At 53.8% G+C, this 20,403-nt stretch overlaps 1 protein-coding gene across 10 annotated transcripts in view; it reads left to right on the top strand.

Annotated features, from left to right (window-relative positions):
• The window catches only part of C17H19orf47 (chromosome 17 C19orf47 homolog), a 33,640-nt gene that overhangs the window by 2,148 nt on the left and 11,089 nt on the right, over positions 1-20,403 (top strand). For 2 of the 10 annotated variants that reach the window (XM_027617605.2, XM_027617600.2), the window contains 8 exons: positions 2,274-2,325; positions 5,177-5,264; positions 5,389-5,503; positions 6,929-7,010; positions 11,398-11,535; positions 13,065-13,214; positions 14,743-14,813; positions 16,290-19,528. In XM_027617605.2, the coding sequence (XP_027473406.1) occupies positions 2,307-2,325; positions 5,177-5,264; positions 5,389-5,503; positions 6,929-7,010; positions 11,398-11,535; positions 13,065-13,214; positions 14,743-14,813; positions 16,290-16,784 (1,158 nt within the window). In that variant the 5' untranslated portion in view covers positions 2,274-2,306 and the 3' untranslated portion in view covers positions 16,785-19,528. Of the gene's footprint in view, positions 1-2,086; positions 2,326-4,921; positions 5,265-5,388; positions 5,504-6,928; positions 7,011-11,397; positions 11,536-13,061; positions 13,215-14,742; positions 14,814-16,289; positions 19,529-20,403 lie in introns of those variants that run through there. The other 8 variants (XM_027617599.2, XM_027617598.2, XM_027617603.2 and 5 more) reach the window with 7 other exon arrangements.

The following is a 20,403-nucleotide window of genomic DNA, read 5'->3' as shown; positions in this document are numbered from 1 at the left end:
GTCGTGTTTATCAATAAGAGATGCAACAGCAGCATCAGAGAAGGCCAGGATGAACCCCAGTTGGAGGCAGAGGGGAGAGTCTCACATCTGGGGACTTTGGGAAAGCTTCACAAAGTGGGTGACAGCCAAACAGAGTGAAGGAGAGCTTGCCAGGAGGACAGGATGAGAAAGCATTCCAGGCACAGGTGAGCTTCCGTGGGAAAACCAGGAGGCACGCAAAGCCCTAGTCGGAGGAAAGGCTAAGACAGGAGGCCTGAGAGGTAAGAATAGCCAATGCTTCCAGACTCTTAGGGTACATGGGCCCTGCCTCAGGTACTCCGAGCATAGAAGCTCATCTGGCGTTCAAGCCGTCCTCCAAGAGAAGTAACATCTGTACCATCTCGATTTCCAGATGGGGACACCAGGCCTGACTGGTGAAGTAACTTGCTGAGACCACGCAGCTAGGAAGTGGTAGAGAGCCAGATTTGAACCCCGTGGTCTGGTTCCAGAGTCCTTATTCTCATACCGTCTCTGTTGTACCAACAGAATGGGGGCAGGGAGGGGCGTTTAGTGTGATGGTGAGCAGAAAGGGTCTTCTGCACCCTGTGGAGCAAGCAGAGGAAGGTGAGGGAGAAGGATCAGAATGGGGGGCCAGGGGGTGCCTGGGTGGCTCTGTTGGTTAAGCGTCTGCTTTTGGCTCAGGTCGTGATCTCAGGGTCCTGGGGCTCCTTGCTCAGTGGGGAGTCTGCTTGTCCTTCTGCCCATCCCCCCACTCTCATGCTCTCTCTTTCTCTCAGATAAATAAAATATTAAAAAAAAAAAAAAAAATCGGGACGCCTGGGTGGCTCAGTCGGTTAAGCGTCTGCCTTCGGCCCGGGTCATGATCCCAGGGTCCTGGGATCGAGCCCCACATCGGGCTCCTTGCTCAGCAGGGAGCCTGCTTCTCCCTCTCTCTCTCCCTCTGCTTGTGCTCTCTCTGTCAAATAAAATAAAAATCTTTAAAAAAAAAATTAAAAAAAAAAATCGGGTCGGAGTGGGTAGAGGGGAGTAGAGTGAAGGAAGAGGGCAGAGGGCTTGGAGCAGAGGGTTGGGCCAGAGAAGGATAGGAGGGCTGAGTGGGACAAGTGGTCCTGGAGGCAGATCGCAGTGAATTATCAGGCAAGGAAGTTTTTCCCTTTAGTTTCCTTTTTTTTTTTTTTTTTTGATTTTATTTATTTATTTGACAGACAGAGAGCATAAGCAGGGGACGCTGCAGCTGGGGGAGAGGGAGAAGCAGGCGCCCCGCTGAGCAGGGAGCCCAACTCGGGGCTTGATCCCAGGACCCTGGGACCATGACCTGAGCCACCCCGGTGCCCAGTAATGTTCAGGGGAAAGTCCCCGTTGGTGCTAATGTGTCCTTAACAGCTTTCTGGCACCCGCTCGTCTTACTTAAGTGGACGTTGGTTTTCCATTTCTTGTCCGAGGCTCTCCTGATGTGGTGGCCCACCTCTCTGCCCTCAGCTCCTCCTACTTGCCTCTGCTTCCCGCAGTCACCCCGGCTCCGTGCCGTCTCGCACCCATGCCAGATGGGCTCCTGGCTCTGGACACTGGACTTGCTATACCTTCTCCTGGAACGCTTTTCCTCTGTAAAACCACAGGGCTCACTCCTCCACCTCTTTCGGGTCTCCTGTCGCTTTGGAGGGGTCTCCCCTGTTCGCCCCATTTCTAATCACAACCCCTCCCTGCCTTGCCAGGCCCTCTCTGTTCTGCGTGACACCGAGGGCTTTCTGACTCACCGTATTGTGATCCGTTTTGCTTGTTTACTCTCTCGTCCCCCTTCCCCTGTCCCCAACTAGATGCCACGCTCTGTATTTCTGTTCACCTCAGGATCTTTAGCTCCTAGAATAGTGCCTCGCACGTCGTAGGCTGTCGGTAAATAATTTGTGAATGGATGACTAATGGGCATTTATGGTTAAAGTCTTGAGCGGGGGGGGGGGGGGGTGGCAGTGGGGGGGGGGTGTCTTTTTTTTTTTTCTCTCCCTCTCTTATCCCAGCCAGAAACTTCTGAGGTGTGTGGGGATGGAGCTGTGGACATTTGCCATCCCTGGGCCTTGTCCCAGGCAACCATGAGAGTTGTGGCAGCTCTGTCCCAGGCTGACTTCCTGCCAGGTGTTCAGGCTATTCCTGGGCTGTGAGCCCCCAGCCTGGGCAGTCTCCTCTGGCTGGCAGGCAGGCCCGACAGGCAGCGAAGGAGGGACAAACACTCATAGCCCGATGGCGACTCATGGGCCCTCTGCCCTTGTTCTCTCTTCCAGGCTCCCAGGAGCAGCACCAGAGCCGGAGAGACAATGGTCTCAGTGACTATGGGTAAGTCTGCGGCCTTCTCTCCGGGGCTCCCCCTCCCCAGTGCCCTTTCTGAGGTATGACCTTGGACGAGGTGGGGGAGGGAGGGCCAGGTCACTGGCAGGAACAGCTGTTGCCTGAGGACCTCGGAGGCGGGGCTGCGGCCTGCCCAGGGCCTAGCCACTCTGTATCTTGGCCTCCCGATGGCATAGTCTAGCCTTAAAGAACTTGGTGATGTGGAGCCCAGCAGAGCCTCAGTTTTTTCACCTGTAAAATGGAGAAACTAGCAGTCCCCACGTCCTGGGATGCTGTAAGGGTTAAGTAGGTTATTGCATGTCCGACCTTGGGCATGGTTCCCAACAAATGTTAGCCGTTAGGATTCTCATAAGCCCCATCACTATATTCTCTTTAAGCTCTGCACCGTGGGATTGCCAAAGCACAGAGGTTAGCGGGTAGCTTGTATGTTTTTTGAGATTTGTGCCTATAGAGAAGTACATAGGACATCCTTGTGTGGTCATGAGAGCAATTAGAAAGTAAACATGGGACTACATCCTTTATGATTCCATTTCTATAAAGCACAGAAACAGGCAAAACCAATCCATGCTGTTGGAAGGTGCTGGCTGCCCTCGAGAAACAGAGAGACATCACTACATAGGGAATGTGGTGGGGGCAGGGGGGGGTTTCTGGGGTGTTGGAAATGTTCTGTCTCTTGCTCTGGGTGCGGCTTCTTTTGCTCCGCATAACGGCCGGGAGTCCCCTCTGGCTGCGTGTAGCTGCAGTTCTTTCCTTTGAGCTGCTGTGTAGTATTTCTTGCGTGTGACCACCCTTGGTTTCTCTGCTTCTGTCCACGATCCTGCATTGCTTCTGGGCTGGGGCTGTTAACAGACCAGCTGCTGTGAATATTCCAGTGCGTGTCTCCTGCTGTGTATGGCAAACTGTACGTCACTGAGTCCACGACACATGTTGTGTGTCCCCTCTTACTCTTTCTGGAATGGGGGTGCTCCTGACCATTTACTTTGCAGCATATTTTTCTCTTTAGTAGGACGTGAAATGATGGCAAGGGCCCGATGTGGGGACGTTTGCAGTTCCTCGACTTTGCTTCAGGCAGCTAGCCACCCCCAAACGATGTGGCTTCTTTTCCCTCCTTAATAACAACATAACTGAGATACGGTTCACATTTTATATGATTCCCCTATTTAAAAAGTGTCCAGTTCAGTGGTTTTTATATTCTGTGTTCAGAGTTCTGCAACCATCAGCACAGTCAGTTTCAAAACCTTTTCATCGCTCCCGGAAAGCCCCCATACCCATTAACTAACAGTCACTCTCTTCCCTGCCAGCCCTTGGCAACCACTAATCTGCTTTCTGTCTCTGTAGATCTCTATAGATATTTACCTATTCTGGACATTTCATATAAGTGGGATCATTATGTGTTTTTTTTTTTTAATGGACAAAGTTGCCTGCTTTTGGCTAATGGAACCCAGGGCCCCATGCCTGGGCAGGTGGATAGTGCCTGTGTAAGGCAGAAAAAGGCCCCCTGTCCTCTGGGCTGGTGGCAGAAGTCCTGAGGGCACGAGCTCCTCACCTCCCCTCAATCTTGGGGAGATAGGCCTGTGGCCAGGTGGGCAGAGGGGTGGCCCCTGGGCCTGTGCCCGATCCCTGAAGTCACCTAGACCAGAGTCTCTTTCCCCACTCTGAGCCTCAGTGGTTTTATAAGCAAAATGGGCATAGCAGTAGCAAATTTCTTGTTTTGATTGTTGGGTGTAGTGCTATTAAAGAAAAAGTTTCCCCAGTGAAACCACGGCACACCATTGATTGCCCGGTGGTTCTTAGTTTCAGAGATGTTAAAATGTGAAAAGAAAGTTCTTAGAATTAGTGATCTTATCTAACACCCGTTGGCCAGACCAGGGTCAGTTTGAAGGTCACACCCAAGAGGCTAAACAGACAAGTTTAGAAAAAAATAAGGCTTCATGGGTGGGTGTGTCCCTGGTCTTGGCCTTGGCGGTGGTAGTGGTGGCAGAATAAGAATAGCAGCAGCTGCTATGAGATGAGATTGTCCCCTGGGCCAGGTGTCACTTAAAGTCCTTTATGGGGCTTTATGGGGACTCTCACCGAGTCTGCACTGTGATCCAAGTATGCAAGAATGTGGGCGTTACCACTGGAATGTGAGCTCGATGAGGGCAGGGACGTTGTCTTGTGGTTGTCTTGTGTCCTGGAATCCCCGGTCCTTAAAAATGGGACCTGGCCTGTGCCAAGTCCTCGGTAAGTCCTTACTGAGTGTATTATCCCTAAATTTACAGAGGCGGAAACGGAGACCCCCAAGCTTTAATTTCCCATAGGCCCTTAGCCAGGAGGTGGCAGAGCCAGAATTTGAACCCAAGCACCAAAGCCTCTGCTTGCTGCTTCTGTGGTGAGGAGAGGGCTTGCTGACGCTCATGGGCCGGCTGTGCCCCTTCTTTCCGGTCACCTGTGGATCCTGTCACCCTCGGGAGCTGGGCCTGCCAATGGGGACCAGGGCGGAGAACCCAGAGTCCCGGCTCCCTGAACTCGGGCACCGGCCAAGCGTGGGGATGATCGTGGTGGCTCGCAGCCAGGGCAGAGCTGTGAGCAGAAGGGCCGTACGGAGGCACATGGGCTTCGTGTTCTCAGTCTCCTCAGGCCTCCTTCGTGGCCTCAGTCTCCTGGTTGGCAGAGTGAGGGAGTCCTAATGCTGCTGAGCTCCTCACAGGGGTGTGGGCGGGCTGAGTTCCACTGTTCCCGTGAAGCGCTCGGCCAGGGCCTGGCGTACGGTGAGCATCTAATTTGTGGGAGCCGTGGTTTTGCGGCTACTCTTCTCTGGAGAGAATAATGGGAATAATGAGCCCTGTCCATCCCCCAGCCACTTCCGAGTGGATCCAGTTCTTTAAGGAAGCCGGCATTCCTCCGGGGCCTGCTGTCAATTACGCTGTGATGTTTGTGGATAATAGGTAAGGGGGCCAAGGGGACAGAGCGGGAACTTGGAGAGAGGAGGGGAGCGGTGGGGGGAGAAGGGAGCTGGCTGGCCCATCCGTCCTGACCCACTGTGGCCTCACTGGTGACCCTCCCCTGCAGGATCCAGAAGAGCATGCTGCTGGATCTCAACAAAGAGATCATGAATGAGCTGGGCGTGACTGTGGTGGGCGACATCATTGCCATCCTCAAGCATGCCAAGGTGGTGCACCGTCAGGTGGGTGCGCAGCCCAACCCCTTGGTCCCTCGGTTTAAGGTGCGGTGGAGGGACGGTGGCAGAGCCAGCAGGAGGCTTGGAAGCAAAAGCAGGCAGACCTGAGTTCCAAGGCTGGTTGTACCATTTGCTGTGTGACATTGGGCGTGTTGCCTAACCTCTCTGAGCCTTTCTTTCTCCATTGGTAGAATGCAGATAGGCAGACCTATCTTGCAAGGTGGTTTATTTAACTGAATTAAATAAAGCCCCAGTACAGTGTAAATAGTTGGGCCTCAGTAAAGGCTCTCTATTAATCATTACTAGTTCTCATCTTCCTCATAATGATGATCATCATTAGCAGGACTCTTCTCTGTCCCCAGGACAGGAGCTCCCCCTGTGGGACTCGGTCGGTGACTTGGCCAACAACATGGTTATTCCATTCTTGGCCCTTCCACTTACAGTGACCTTAGACAAGTGATCCTTACCTCCCTGAGTCTCTCTGAAACAGGCTTTTCACACTCCACTCCTGTATGGGGGACTGTGGCCACCTGCCAGATAGTGTGTGTGGCACCGAGCGCCAGACCTGGAATGAAGAGCTTGTTGAATCTTGATAGCTGACACTTACCAAGGCTTTACCATAGCCTGTCAGGACCTGTCTCCATCCTTTACTCATTTTAACTCATTTATTGCTCACTCCACTCGACTGAGAAGGAAGCTTGCCTCAGAGCTGTGCTCTCAGACTCTCACTTTACCAAACACTGGCTGCTTCCCCGACCCAGGGACAGGCCTTCACCCGGCCATCATCCAGCCAGGACCCCACAGTGAGCACTCTGTCAAGTCAGGGGCATTCCCCGAGTTATCACAGAACAGGTCACTGAGCAAAGCTTTTTTTCCCCCTTTAAACTTCTAAATTTGGGAACAACTTTAGGTTTACAGAAAAGTTCTGACAACAGTACAGAAAGTTTCTGTATCTCCTTCCCTAAGCTTCCCCTCATGCTAGCACCGCACGTAAACATGGCGCGTTTGTCAAAAATAAGAAAGGAACATTAGCACGCTCCCACTAACTACACCACAGACTGCTTGGATTTTCTCAGTTCTTTCACCGATGTCTTCTTTCTCTTCCGCGAATACCACCTTGCAATTTACTTAAGTCTCCTTACGTCTCCTTGGTCTCTGTTAATTTGTGACAGTTCCATAGTCTTGCCCATTGTTTGATGAACTTGACAGTTTTGAAGAGTACTGCTCAGGTGTTTTGCAGAACGTTTCTCCGTTTGGGTGTGTCTGCTGCTTTCTCATGGTTGGGAGTGAAATGTTCTGAAATCTCTTCTCTAGCAGCTCGGACTCTGATCCCTCCAGTGTTGCTCAGATTTCTGTTCCCGGACCTCATGCCTTGTCCCTCTGGTAACCCAGACGCCTGTTTTTTTTGTTTTTTTTTTTTTTTTTTTACAGGACATGTGCAAGGCTGCCACTGAGTCAGTGCCCTGCAACCCCAGCCCCATCCCAGGCGAGATCCGCCGAGGCGCCTCTAGCGGTGAGTCCCACCCACCTAGGATTCCTTCCCTTTATTCATGTAGTTTAGTTGTCAAGGGGACCCAGCTGGAGTCTGCATCTGAGGTTCTCTCAGCCGCTGATTTTCATTGGTGGCAGTTCTGTTCTATAAAGTTCTATTAAGCGAATACTGAATTAGCGAGTCCCGAGTCGCTGCTCCCGGAGGAAATACAAGGTTAGGTTCCTGCGAGCCTCTGGTTACAACATCTTTGCCAACTGATCCGTGCAGACCCGACTTTATGTGTGTTTCTGTTTAAAGACTTTTCATCTGTTATAGGTCGATGCGTTAACATCGAGCTGGGGACCAGCAGCACTATAACGCGTGCCTGGACAAAGCTAATCTAACACATATATTTTCTCCGTAAGGCACATCACTTGGGAATACTAGAAACCACCTTGTCACTATGCTTGGGGGCCATTTTAAACAGCAAAATCACTAACAAAAAGCACAAAAATGTAAAAACATGGCACGAAATAGACCGCAAGAAGCCTACTTGTTTACTTGTGTGAGAGCTGACACAACAAGGCGGAGCGTCACCTCGTTTGACTTCAGGGGGCGAGTGGGTGTCAGGTGACTCAGGTCTTTCACTGTTCAGTGCCTGGCTGTGGATGACCACAAAAACATCACAAGTATTGGTTTTGGGGTTACAAATCAATGTTAGCGAAGAGGCACATTTGCAAATAGGGAATCTGTGAATGGTGGGAACAGACTGTATTTATACATTTGTTTTTTTTCAGCAGTGTGATACCTTTTTTTTTTTAAAGGTTTTATTTATTTGACAGAGAGAGACACAGCAAGAGAGGGAACATAAGCAGGGGGAGTGGGAGAAGGAGAAGCAGGCTTCCCATTGAACAGGGAGCCCGATGCGGGGCTCGATCCCAGGACCCCGGGATCATGACCTGAGCTGAAGGCAGACGCTTAATGACTGAGCCACCCAGGCGCCCCAGTGTGATATCTTTTTAAGAAAAATAAACTTGAGGGGTACCTGGGTGGCTTGGATGGTCAAGCATCTGCCTTTGGCTCAGGTCATGATCCCAGGGTCCTGGGATCGAGCCCCGCATCGGCCTCCCTGCTCCGCGGGAAGACTGCTTTTCCCGCTCCCTCTGCCACTCCCCTTGCTTGTGTTCCCTCTCTTGCTGTGTCTCTCTCTGTCAAATAAATAAAATCTTTAAAAAAAAAAAGAAAAAGAAACTTGGGGCTCCTGGATGGCTCAGTCGTTGGGCTTCTGCCTTCGGCTCAGGTCATGACCCCGGGGTCCTGGGATCGAGCCCCACATTGGGCTCCCTGCTCGGCAGGAAGCCTGCTTCTCTCTCTCCCACTCCCCCTGCTTGTGTTCCCTCTCTCGCTGTGTCTCTCTCTCTCTCTTTCAAATAAATAAATAAAATTAAAAAAAAAGAAACCTTTATGTTTATTTTTTTAAGATTTGTTTATTTGTCAGAGGGAGAGGGGGAGAGAGAGAGAAAGATCAAGCAAGCAAGCAGAGGGAGAAGCTGGCAGGACCCCGGGATCATGACCTGAGCCGAAGGCAGACACTTAACCAACTGAGCCACCCAGGCATCCCAAGAAAAATAAACTTTAAAAAAATCTTATATGCATATTAGCCTTTGCTGCATAACAAGCCCCAAATGGGTTTAAAGCACTGACTTTTTATTTCTCATGATTTTATGACGGGGCGGTCAGTTCTGTTCTGGGCCAGCTCAGCTGATCTCAGTGGTCATCTAGCAGCTTGGTTGAGGCTGGGTGATCTAGCATGGACTCACTCACACGTCTGGTGGTTGGCTTGATGTCATCTGGGCCAACAGAGGTGACTGGGCCACATGTCGCTCGTTTTCCAGCAGGCGAGCCTGGGCTCGTCCACACGGTGCTGATCGTAGGGTTACCCAGAGCAGCATGAGAGGGCAGGCCCCACGGTGCAAAGCACTTCTTAAGCTTCCGCTTGTATAACTCTTGCTCTTGTCCCATTGGCCAAAGCCCGTCATGTGCCTGAGCCCAGCGTCGGTGTGGGCAGTGCCACCCAAAGGCATGGACAAAGGGAGGCTGAACAAATTGGGAGTTCTTTCCTGCGACAGTCTGCCTGAACTTACGTATGGGAAAGTGTGCGATCATGAAAGTACAGCTGAATCACTTTCCACAGGCGCAACGGCCGTGTAGCTAGCAGCATCCAAATCCAGAAACAGAAACCTGACCAGCATCGCTGCCCCCCTCTCCAGGGCACCCATTACCCTGATTTCTCACAGCACAGAATGTCTATTTTTGTTAGTCTTTTTTGCTAGTCTGTCAAGTATATAAAACTGAAGTCAGATAGTGTGTATTTTTTATAGCCTTCTGAAGGTCTTCGTTTAAAACAAATTTAAAAAAGTAAAACTAACAGAATTACTAGTGGAGAAAATAGGTAATTGGGAGGAATAGGGGAAACAGGCAAAGAGGGAAAGGGAGTAGGGAAGAATGTTCCAGAACAGCATTTTTGGTACACTCACTTGTATGCACTTTATAATATATGCTTTTGAATATGCGTGTCTGTAACTGTGTGTCTGACATCTGACTACAGCTTAAATTCATTAGGGCAGAGACAGTTGTTTTCTTCCACCTAAATGGTAATTACCCATCGTGATGAAACATCACATCCCTTATCCCTTTCAAGCAAGGTGTTTCCCCCTGGGTGCACTGCAAGAGGCAGGGCCTCTCAGCTGCGTACCTTCTATAGCAGACCATCCCAGGAGGTTCTGCACAGCTCACCAGAAAGCCACCCCCATCCGGCTTCAGAGCTGTCTGAAGAAAAGTCTTGGGAAAACTGTGAAAGGGTATATACCGGTCATTACCAGGGGAGGGAGCCGGGCTGAAAACCGACCATTTTTTCCTGGTAGGGGGAAGGAGGAGGTCTGATTGGGAAGGGCCAATCCCCGGACTTTGGAAAGCTCCAATTCTTCTTTTTCTTTTTGTTCAATTTAAATTTAATTAGCCAATTTCTAATACATCATCAATTTCAGATGTAGCGTTCAGTAATTTGTCAGTTTCATATAATACCCGGTGCTCATCACAATCACGTGAGGAAGGCTCCAATTCTTGACCTGGGTGGTGGGTATGTGGGAGTTGACTTTCTGTTAAGTGGTCTGTGTAGGTTTGATGGATTTTTTCTGTATGCTCTACTTATAATTTCAAAAACCAACCAAGCAACATACAATTGTAATAGCATATCAAGGGTCAGTATGGGGGACTTCAGTAGGTTTTGAGAGAGAGCACATAGCAGAAAAAGGGAAGGCTTTTAGGGGGTGGGTAGGGTGGAATACCAAAATCTAAAAGCCAATGGGGTTGGGGATCCCGGGACTGTGGAGCAAGCCAGGGCAGCATGAAGGTCTTCCCCAGGAGCTTTTGAAACCCGGGCCCTAAAACCAGCTACACTGTGCCCGAGATGAGACCCGTGTCCTTCCCACACTGGGGCTGGCCCTCCCATCTGCGTGGTGTAGCTCCCCCCTGGTGCCCTGGGATCCCTCCTTCGGCTCCACAGAAGACTGGGGCCACCAGAGACGGCCCTCACTCCTGTCCCTCACCCCCAGAGGGACGCCACTGCATGTCTTCCCATGGCCCCCCTGGAGCCGGACTCACCATTGCTCAGGGGCCTGGCGGAGGGACCCCTCCTGGAGTCCCTGCTTCCTCACCTGTAAAATTGGCTTGCAGTAGATCCTGTTCTGGTAGGGATGTTGGGATTTTCCGTGAGAGTGTTCATTTTTTCCAGTGGATGTTTATGGAGGACCTGTGAAGTGCCAGAAACTGTTGCAACCTCTGGGGATACAGAAATAAACAGGCATTATCTCCTGGTGGGGCCTGCATACTCGCCCGAGAGCCCACCAGTAGACAAATCCGTGTCATTTAGTGTCAAGCAGTAACTAGGGTTGTGAGACAAAAGCAAGCCTAGCATAGGGTCAGGCCGGTGGAGGTTGATGGAGTGGTGCAGGAAGATTTCTCTGAGGAGGTGCCGTCGGAGAGGAGACCTGAGTGAAGAGCCAGGGCAAGCTGGTTGGTGCTCGGGTAACTGCATGCCAGGTCGAGGGAACAGCATGTGCTATGAAGAGGTGCTGGGTGGGGAAGATCCCCCAGACCAGCATGGTGAAGCGGAGCCGGGAGAGGAGCTTGGGTGAGGTGTGATGGGAACCAGGCTGGTCTAGGGCCACAGGAAAGGCCCCCACACAGCGAGGGGTGGGCTAGCTCCTGGTTAGACTGGCCCGCCCCCAGGCACCCCCATCATGGCCGTGTAGACACAGCGTGACTCTAGCTGCTCCTTCCCCATTCAGTCCCAAGGCTTTCCTTCTCCGTCCTGGCCCCCATCCCCGGTGCCCTGGCACGACTGGACTCTCCCCTTTCCTCCCTGCAGCCGCCTCTCGAATGATCGCCAACAGCCTGAACCGCGACTCCCCACCCGGCACTCCCCCCAGGCGGCCGGACACCAGCACCTCCAAGATCTCGGTCACTGTGTCCAACAAGATGGCAGCGAAGAGTGCCAAGGCTGCCGGTGAGGGGACTTGGGTGGATGGCGGGACGAGCTGGGGGTGAGGGTGGGTTGGCAGATGGTATTCGGAGGTCATGTTCCCAATGTAGCTGGGTGCTTTGAAGACCACAGGGTGTCCAGAGCATTCAGGCTTGGTCAAGCCCCTGCACCTCTGTGGGCTTTGCTTTCCCAGTCTGTAGAATGGGGACAGTGGGAAGCCCTTGAGATGGTGTACCTAACAGTACAGGTGCATTGTAGTTCTCAGTGGTCGGTTCAGTTGTTTTAGATTTTTTATTTATTTTTTATTGTGGAAAGAACACTTAATGTTGACATTATCCTTTGCATAAGGTCTTAAGTGTTCAGTATAGTGCTGTGGACTATAGGTGGCTCAGTCTCTTTTCCCAGATGCTCACCAGGGCCCATACTGGTGCCAGGCCCTGTGCTTGAGGCAGGGGTCAGAGGTCAGGAAGCTACCGTTTCCTCTCAGCAGCCACGAGGATCCTTCCAGACCTTTGACCTGATCCTCTCACCCTGTGCTAGGACTCTCCAGAGCTTCCCATTGTTCCAGTAGTAAAGTCATCTTCCCACATGTCCTTATAGGCTCTGTATAATGTGCATCCATCTCCTGCATCTCTTCCCCTGGCTCCCTCCCATGTGTCCCTTCCAGGCTCCTTCCCATCGTGGGCCTTTCCCCTGATGTTCCTTTCTCCCAGCACACTCTTCCTCCAAAGACTTCTGTGCTTGGCCTTTGTTTTTCTTCCAGGTCTCAGCTTGAAAGCTGGGAATAGGACTCCGGCCTTTGGGCTTCCAAGCCCTCCTCCTGCTGTCTGCCCCACTGTCCTGCCTTTGTTGGCCTCACCCCCACAGCAAAGATCTTGGCACAAGTGGAAACTGAGGCCCAGGGAGGGGGGCCCTGTCCACCGCTGCCGCTCGTGCACCCCTTCTGCCCTGTGTGTTTAGAAGTGCCTCCTCCCCGTCTTTGGTCTTTTTGATTTGTGTGTCATGAGCAAGAAAGTTAAAATTCATTTCTGAAGTACTAAAAGGACAGTGAGCCTGGGAGTGACCCGGCTCAGATGTGTTGAGGGGATTCTTTTTTTTTTTTTAACCTTAAGCGAGCTATAATTTACTTATGTATGATGTACACATTGTAAGTATACAGTTTGATTAATTTAAAAAAATTGTTACACCCGTGAAACCACCACCTAGCTGGAGCTCTTGAACCTTTCCCCCTTTCTGAAGTGACTGGCTGGGCTGGGAGGTCAGCCTACGGGGGGGGGGGGGGGGGGGGGGGGGGGGCAGGGACAGAGCCATAGGGAGCCTTGCGAGGCCCGCCACCGAGTGGGGATTCTGAGCGCCATCAACAACCCTGTTGCACCTAGACCTCTGAATTTCTTGGTGGTTTGGAGTCGGTGGTGGTTGGGAAGATAAGGGATTCTAGTCATTCGAACACATGGAAATAAAGGGCACATTTGTGCCCTTCGCTGGGCGTCCAGCCCCCACCTCAGGAGAACATTCCATCCCAGAAGATGCTCACTTCCCCCCCTCCCCAGCAGCCCTGGCCCGCCGGGAGGAGGAGAGCCTGGCTGTCCCCACCAAGCGGCGCCGGGTCACGGCCGAGATGGAGGGGAAGTACATCATCAACATGCCCAAAGGCACCACCCCCCGGACCCGCAAGATCCTGGAGCAGCAACAGGCGGCCAAAGGTATTGGCCCGGCAGGGGCGCCCTTGGGCGTAGAGGCTGCATTTCCCTTTGGTTGCATGGTGCGGGGTTGGTCACAGCTGCAGGCACTGGCTGAGAGGCAGGCTCTAGCGAGATCCAGGGGGCCTTGGACCGAGGGGACAGCGATGGTGGCCGTAGAAGAGGAGGACACGTCACTGCCTCCGCCCTGTCGTCCTGCAGTTAGTGTTGCAGGGTTCCTTAGTGCCTTGGCTGGCGCCTCTTCCCCGAGCGGTGGGGACTCGGACTCCGTGACTGCTTGCCTGTGACGTGGGGACCATGCCTGGCTGAGGGCAGGTGCCCAAAGCGTGGGAGCCATCATTATGAGCCAGAGGAGCCTGGTTGAGGTTCAGTCCCTAGCTGGGGTACAGAGAGAGTCTTCCCCACAGTGTTCCTTTTAGAATATTGTACATATCCTCATGGAAAAACATTCACATGGTGCAGAAGAATATACAGTACCGACGGACTCTGTCCCCTCACTCGCATATCCCACGCCATTGTTAACCTACCCAGACCAGCATCTGTGAGCTTGCATGCATGCATTTGTACATAGGCCCATATGAGTGTTTTTTAAAAATCACAAATAGCATCATCCTGTAGGTATTGTTCTAGAACTTTTTTTTTTTTAAGTTTTTTTGGAGGGGGAGAGAGAGAGAGCATGAGCAGGGGGTGGGGGTGCGAGGAGAGGGAGAAGCAGACTCCCCACAGAGCAGGGAGCCCAATGCAGGGCTCGATCCCATCATGACCTGAACCAAAGGCAGATGCTTAACTGACTGAGCCATTCAGGCGCCCCATTCTAGAACTTTTGTATTGAGATCTTTTCACCTGGATTGTGGGTCTGCTTTCACTCTTTTTATTTTTTATTATTTATTTATTTATTTTAAAGATTTTATTTATTTATTAGAGAGAGAGTGAGAGAGAACAGGCAGGGGAGGGGCAGAGGGAGAAGCAGGCCTCCCGTTGAGCAGGGAGCCCAACGCTGGACTTGATTCCAGGACCCCGAGATCATGAGCCGAAGGCAGACGCTTCACCGACTGAGCCTCTCAGGCACCCCATGCTTTCACTCTTTTTAATGGTCATTTAATATATGCATTGTATTTATATATCATGACTTAGTAAACATTCTATCAATGGCTATTTGGGTTGGGATTTAGGGAGAGCACTTATCACCAGTCGGCAGGCTCTCAGAGCCCCATGACCCCCAAAAGAGTAAAGGGAACAACTAGGAATTAAGAACCCTTTGCACACACACACATTTCTCGAACTTGTACAGTCAAGGAGCCCACGGGTCAGTTTCAGTGGATCCTTCCCACAGTTGGCACTAGCCAGGGACGTGTGGGTCAGTGTTAGCCAGGGTGTAGACGCAGAGTCTGTGCCTGCCTGGACCAGAGCTGCCTGGGCCTGGACTAGCCGTGTCTCCCCTCCCTTGTCTGCACGATGCATGGTGCTCGGCCAGGCCTGGGCTCCGTGCGCTGCTCAGCAGGTGCTGGCTGAGGGCTCACTTCCCTCCCAGGTCTCCAGAGGACGTCTGTGTTTGACCGCCTCGGCGCTGAGACCAAGGCGGACACGACGACAGGCAATAAAGTGAGTTGCGAACGGGGAAACCACCTGACGTGCTCTAATTTGTCTCCCTTGCGGGTGTCCGTCCCACATCTAGGCCCTCATCCTCCCTGTGCCGCCTCACCCACCTTAACAGCCTCAGGTCCATTCTTCGCACCTCAACCGCTCTCCTGATTTCCAGTGCCTGGGGTCTGGCTGACTCCTGCCTGCCGCCCTCCGGCCGCTCCCACCTCCTTGTCCCAGACTGGCCTCGGCATCTTCCCCTAAAGGGACTCCTTTCCCAGGCCCTGTCTCAGGGATGCCCCAGTGCCCCCATTCCAGGCAGGCTCCAGTGACGGCCCCATCGGTCTTCCCTGCTCTGCCACCTCCCCCCATCTCCTGCTCCTCCCCCACAGCGGCAGTGTGTGCCCATCCACAGGACAGGCCACCTGCCCCCCATCAGAGGCTGCTCACCGTGGTCAAGATGAGCGCCACCCTTCTTGCCTCGGCCTGCAGGGCCCAGGGACGGTGTGTGCTTAGGAGCACACGGCCTGAGCCCTGCCCGGTGTGAATCCAGCTTTGCCACGTCACTTAAGCTCCTTGTACCTCAGTTTCCTTATCTGTCTAGTACCCACCTCGTCGGGTGGTTGTGAGGATTAAGTGAGATATACCTGCACAGTGCTGGGGGTGTCTGATGCGTGGTAGGCACGCTTTGAATGTCACCTTCGATTAACTGCGCCGGAGCTCCCCGGCTGCGTTTCCTGCCTCTCCACCCCTTGCTCACCAGGGCTTCCCTGACCTTTTTCTCACCTCCTAGAGTCTTATGAGCATGATAATCACGCTCAGGATCATGTGGCTAGAAGATGCAGCCACCTAAAGAGCTTAGCACAGAGGGAGTGCTCCGTAGATAAGATTCTTATTCCAGCCTTGGGGGCTTGGCCCTTGCTTTTTTCTCGGCTGATTGATCCTTGAGGGCGTGGCTCACACGTCAGCACCTGGGAGAAGGCGTCCCTGAACTCCCAGAGGAGGCTTCCCCATCTCCCGCTCGCCAGCACTCCTGTCTCGTCCAGAGAATGCACCACTGTCGTAATTAGGGAGTTGTTTGTGTCATTTCCACTGCCAGATCTGGCTCCCCCACTGGACTGTGAGCCCCCTGAGGGCAGGGCCAGGGACAGTCGGGACTCAGGAGAAACTTGTTGAGTGAATGACCAAATTCGTCTTTTGTCATGTTCCCCTGCAGACCTTTGCAAATGGTCTTCTCTCTGTGTGTGGCCCACCCGCTCTCCTCCCATCTTTATTTGACCTATGTGCCCACACTTGCAGATCTCATCTCAGATGTCCCTTGTCCAGGGAGTCTCTCCTGAACTTCGGCCAAGGTCAGTGGCTCTCACCACTGGCTAGTGTGTCACCGTGTCACCGATGGGTGTTCCTCCCAGCGAGGCCGGGCACGGTGAGGCAGCACTGCACTCATGCGTGTTGAATGACTAAGTGACTCACTTGTCCCATCTCTGACCCCTGCAGCCCACAGGAGTTTTCAGCCGCCTGGGGGCCACCCCAGAGATGGATGAGGATCTGGCTTGGGACAGCGACAATGACAGCAGCAGCTCTGTCCTGCAGTATGCTGGGGTCCTGAAGAAGCTGGGCCGGGGCCCAGCCAAGCCCAGTCCCCAGCCGGCACTGACTGTCAAAGCCAAGGCCACAAGCTCGGCCGCGACGGCCGCCACCCCGACACTGCGGCGCCTGGCCCTTTCCTCACGCCCGGGGCTCGAGAGGAAGCCGGAGTCCCTGTCCAAAGTCAGCATCATCCAGAGACTGGGCAAGGCTGCCCTTGTGCCCGAGGCCCAGGACAGCCAGGTCACGAGCACCAAGAGTAAGTCCTTGGCCGAGGTCAAGGTCACCATTAAAAGGACTCTGGTGGGGCCCCGGGGGAGCAGCTCCAGCGAGGGCCTGGGCGCCCAGATGGACCATGCGGGCACAGTGAGCGTGTTCAAAAGACTGGGCCGCAGGACCTTCTAGCCTCTGGGCGGGGCACGGGCCCCTCTCTAGGCTCCTGGCTCTGGCAGAGGCTCCCGTGAGGCCATGCCCAGCCCTCTGCTGGCTCCTGGATGACACTGCTTGTCTCCCTCAGGCATTCGAGCCGGCCCGAGCTTTCTGGGGGCTCACCCCAGTGTTCTGAGTCTGACATGGTCGCTGTGGCCTGGCCTTGCTGCTCTAGGACTTTCCTTTTTCACGTCCTTTGTTCTCTTCTCTCGGACTGTGGCCTTTGGCAGGACCCACTTTTCTACCTCTCCCAGAGCCAAGTGCTCTTTTCCCTCCTCTGTTCCCCCTCCTGCCCCTCGGCAGCATCTGCTGCCTCCGCCCCAGCTCTCCGGCCTCCCCAGTCCCCCACAGAGTCCCCCGACCTTACCGACGTCCCGACTTCCCCTCGCTCCTCTGCCCCCTCCCCCAGCTGTCCCCCCTCCCCACGGCTCCTTTAACTTCTCTGTCTCTCCCTCTCTTCACACTGTTCATTTCTCTTCTGTTTTCTGTCCCCGTGGCAAGGCCCGACCGTGCGCTGCGTCCTGCCTGACCCTCCTGCACCTCCGGCCTCCCAGCGACCCCCTCGTCGGCGGTGGCGTCGAGCCTGTAGAGACTGTTAGCTGCCCTCACGCCCGGGCTGGAGGGACCTCCCCCGACCCTGGGCTGCAGCGGGGGCACCTCTGTTTTCCTGCCCTGGGCACCTTTTCCTCTGAAAGCCCGTGGTGGGTGGTGGGCAAGCGTCGCTGGGAAGGGAGGCCAGTACCAAGAGAAAGAGAGAGAAGAAAACAGCTATTTTAATATATTTTTGTGACTTTCAAACTGTTTCCCTCCCCTCCTTCAGGGTGAGTCACAGGGTTGTTTTTCACACAAAGCACAATGTAGGTGGGGGTGCCAATGAAGGGTTGGGCTCTGTCCGTGAAGGTCAAGGCTCCACGTGGGCCATGTCTTTGCTGCAGGGAGTAATGGTCACGGTCACCGTTCAGTTGGACTTCCTCTTCCCCTCACCCAGCTCCTCTTCTGCCACTGTGTCCTCCCCCTCCGTATAGTTCACCTGTTTCTGCCACTCTGCCTGTTGGTAGCTTTCCAAGCTGCAGGCTCCCTTGTGAGGCAGCAGGTTGCTGTCGATCTGATCATACACCTGCTCGCTGCTGCACAGCCCCCTACTCCGTGCCAGGCCTGTTCTAGGAACTGGGGACCCGTTGGGAGCGAGGCAGACAAGCCCCTGCCTGCGTGGCCGACCTCTCTAGCCAGGCAGATGGCGGTAGGGGGATCATGCTGTCGAAAGAATGGGTGGGAGGGGCAGAAGTGGCCAGGGCCTCTTCCGATGTTGGGGGTAAGGAGGACTTTCAGAGGAGGCGAGGTTAAGGGCTGAGCTGGGAATGGTCAGAAGCGGCTGTGTGAGATGCAGGAGGAGAGAGGGTCCAGGGAGGGGACACAGCCAGGGCAAAGGGTCTGAGGTCGGAGGAGCAAAGAACATGAAGGCCGGGGCGGGGCGGGGGGGGCTGGCCAGGGAGTGAGGGGCCTGCCCCAGAGCACCGGTTGGGGTAGGTGGGCAGGGACCGGATGACCTGGGGCTTTGTGACCCGAGGTGAGGAATTCGGACATCTTCCAGAAGCCCTGAGAAATTTGGGAGGGTTTAAAGCTGGCAAGCGATGGTCTGAGTTGGCTTTTATGAAGATGGCTTTGGCCCCCCCCGTGAGGGGATGAATTGTGGGGAGGGCAGGGGTGGAGGCAGGGAGGCAGCCATGCAGGAGCCAGGGCAAGGAAGGAAGGTGGCGTGGGGCGAAGCGTGGGGAGGAGGGAGGGAAGCGTGGGCAGCGCAGATGGATGGGAAGTTGGGGTGCAGGGGGCGGGGAGCAGGGATCACCTAGAGGAGGGGCCGGAGCATCTAGCTGGAGGTGCTGTTTGTGGAGACTGAGAGGTTGGGGAGGGAGGAGGCGAGGGCAGGAGGGCGCTGGGCTGCTGGGACTCGGGGGGGGGGGGGGCTGGCACCTGGGCTGGGGACCTGCAGCTTTGGGGAGCACTCAGGGAACTCTGTTCAAAGCCAAGGGCCTGGTGATACCAGCTGGAGAGGAGCATAGAGGCAGGAGAGGACCCAGGAGGGAATTGGGGGCGCTTTTCTCATTTAGAGAATAGAACTGATGTGATTAGCAAGGAATGGGCTGCAGTTTGGGCGACCTAAGAGCAGGTGAGGATGAGATGAGACTTCACCCATTTTTTTTTTTTTTTTTTACTGCGGTGAAATATACATGAGTGACCATTTTAACCATCTGTAAGGGCCCCGTCCAGTGGCATTAAGTACATTCCTGTTGCTGTATAACCATCACCACCATCCGTCCCCAGACCTGTGTCACCTTCCTGAGCCGATTGTCTGTTTATTTGTGGGTTTTGAGTCCTGGCACGTCCGGGGGGCTGCTGTGTATTGGGCAGCAGGCCAAGCACGGGGCCCGGAGTGTGAAGGGCTGGGCGTCACTGTGAGGGCCGGTGGTAGGGCCCAGGCAAGGCCTGCGGGGCACTGCGTGAAGTCAGGCCTCTGGAGGGCAGTGCACGTGGACAGTGGTGATTCTGGAGGCTGCCCCTTCGTGGTGGGGCTTGCATGCCTCCGCACTTTCCTTGTTGCTCTTCAACTCTGTGTTACTAAGTTTAAGAGCCCTGGGTAAGTTCTTCTTCTTCTTCTTTTTTTTTTTTTAAAGATTTTATTTATTTATTTGAGGAGAGAGAAACAGCATGACAGGGGAGAGGGTCAGAGGGAGAAGCAGGCTCCCCAATGAGCCGGGAGCCTGATGTGGCACTCGATCCCAGATCAGGACCCGAGCTGAAGGCAGTCGCCCAACCAACTGGTCCACCCAGGCGCTCCCCCTGGGTGGCTTCTTGATGTGTAATGATGTAAAAACACGAATAGCTCACTTAACCATGAAAGGCTCACCTGCGTGAGGGAAGTCAGGTCGCTGTTGCTCTTTACGGACACCGAGAGGGGAGAGCACTGTCCAAGGTGTCACCCCGCTGACCGGGAGCCTCGCCCCTTGACCCCTGCCCTGTGCTGTCTCGACTGCAGTTTGAAACAAGGACCTTTCGGAAAGATGAGGGTGGGGTCCTGGGTTAGGGGTTTGGATTTTATAGAGTTATCTACGTATACATGCTCCCCCCCACCGCATCAACTTGCTGTAGGAAGCATTTGCAGCTGTGGGATGCCGCAGGCCTTGAGAGTCACGCCCCATCCTGCCACCGTCTGCTGGCTGGACCGGACCAGACACCTCCTGTGCCTCCCAGAGCCACAGAATCCCTGCCATTTGATTTGGCGATGCCCCCACACCAACGTCCGCATCTGTGACCCACAGCAGTGTGTTATTTTTCCTCTGGTTGTATTAAATATTTTTGAGCTATTATACATTCACATGGTTCAAAATGCAAAAGATACAAAAGGTTTTATGGTGAGAAGTTCCTTCCTGAGTCTCCTAGCTCCCAGTCCCCTCCTCAGAGGCCACCAGTATCTTCAGTATCTTGAGGAACCTTGAGGAACCCTTCCAGAGATGTGTTTATGGTGTGTGTGCTTTGCTGACAGACAGACAGACAGACAGACAGACAGACACACACACACACACACACACACACACAC

Source organism: Zalophus californianus, chromosome 17, assembly GCF_009762305.2.
Source record: "Zalophus californianus isolate mZalCal1 chromosome 17, mZalCal1.pri.v2, whole genome shotgun sequence".
NCBI classification, from domain to species: Eukaryota; Metazoa; Chordata; class Mammalia; order Carnivora; family Otariidae; genus Zalophus; species Zalophus californianus.
The sequence above is the reverse complement of the archived record's forward strand: the minus strand, read 5'-3'. Positions and strand labels throughout refer to the sequence as shown.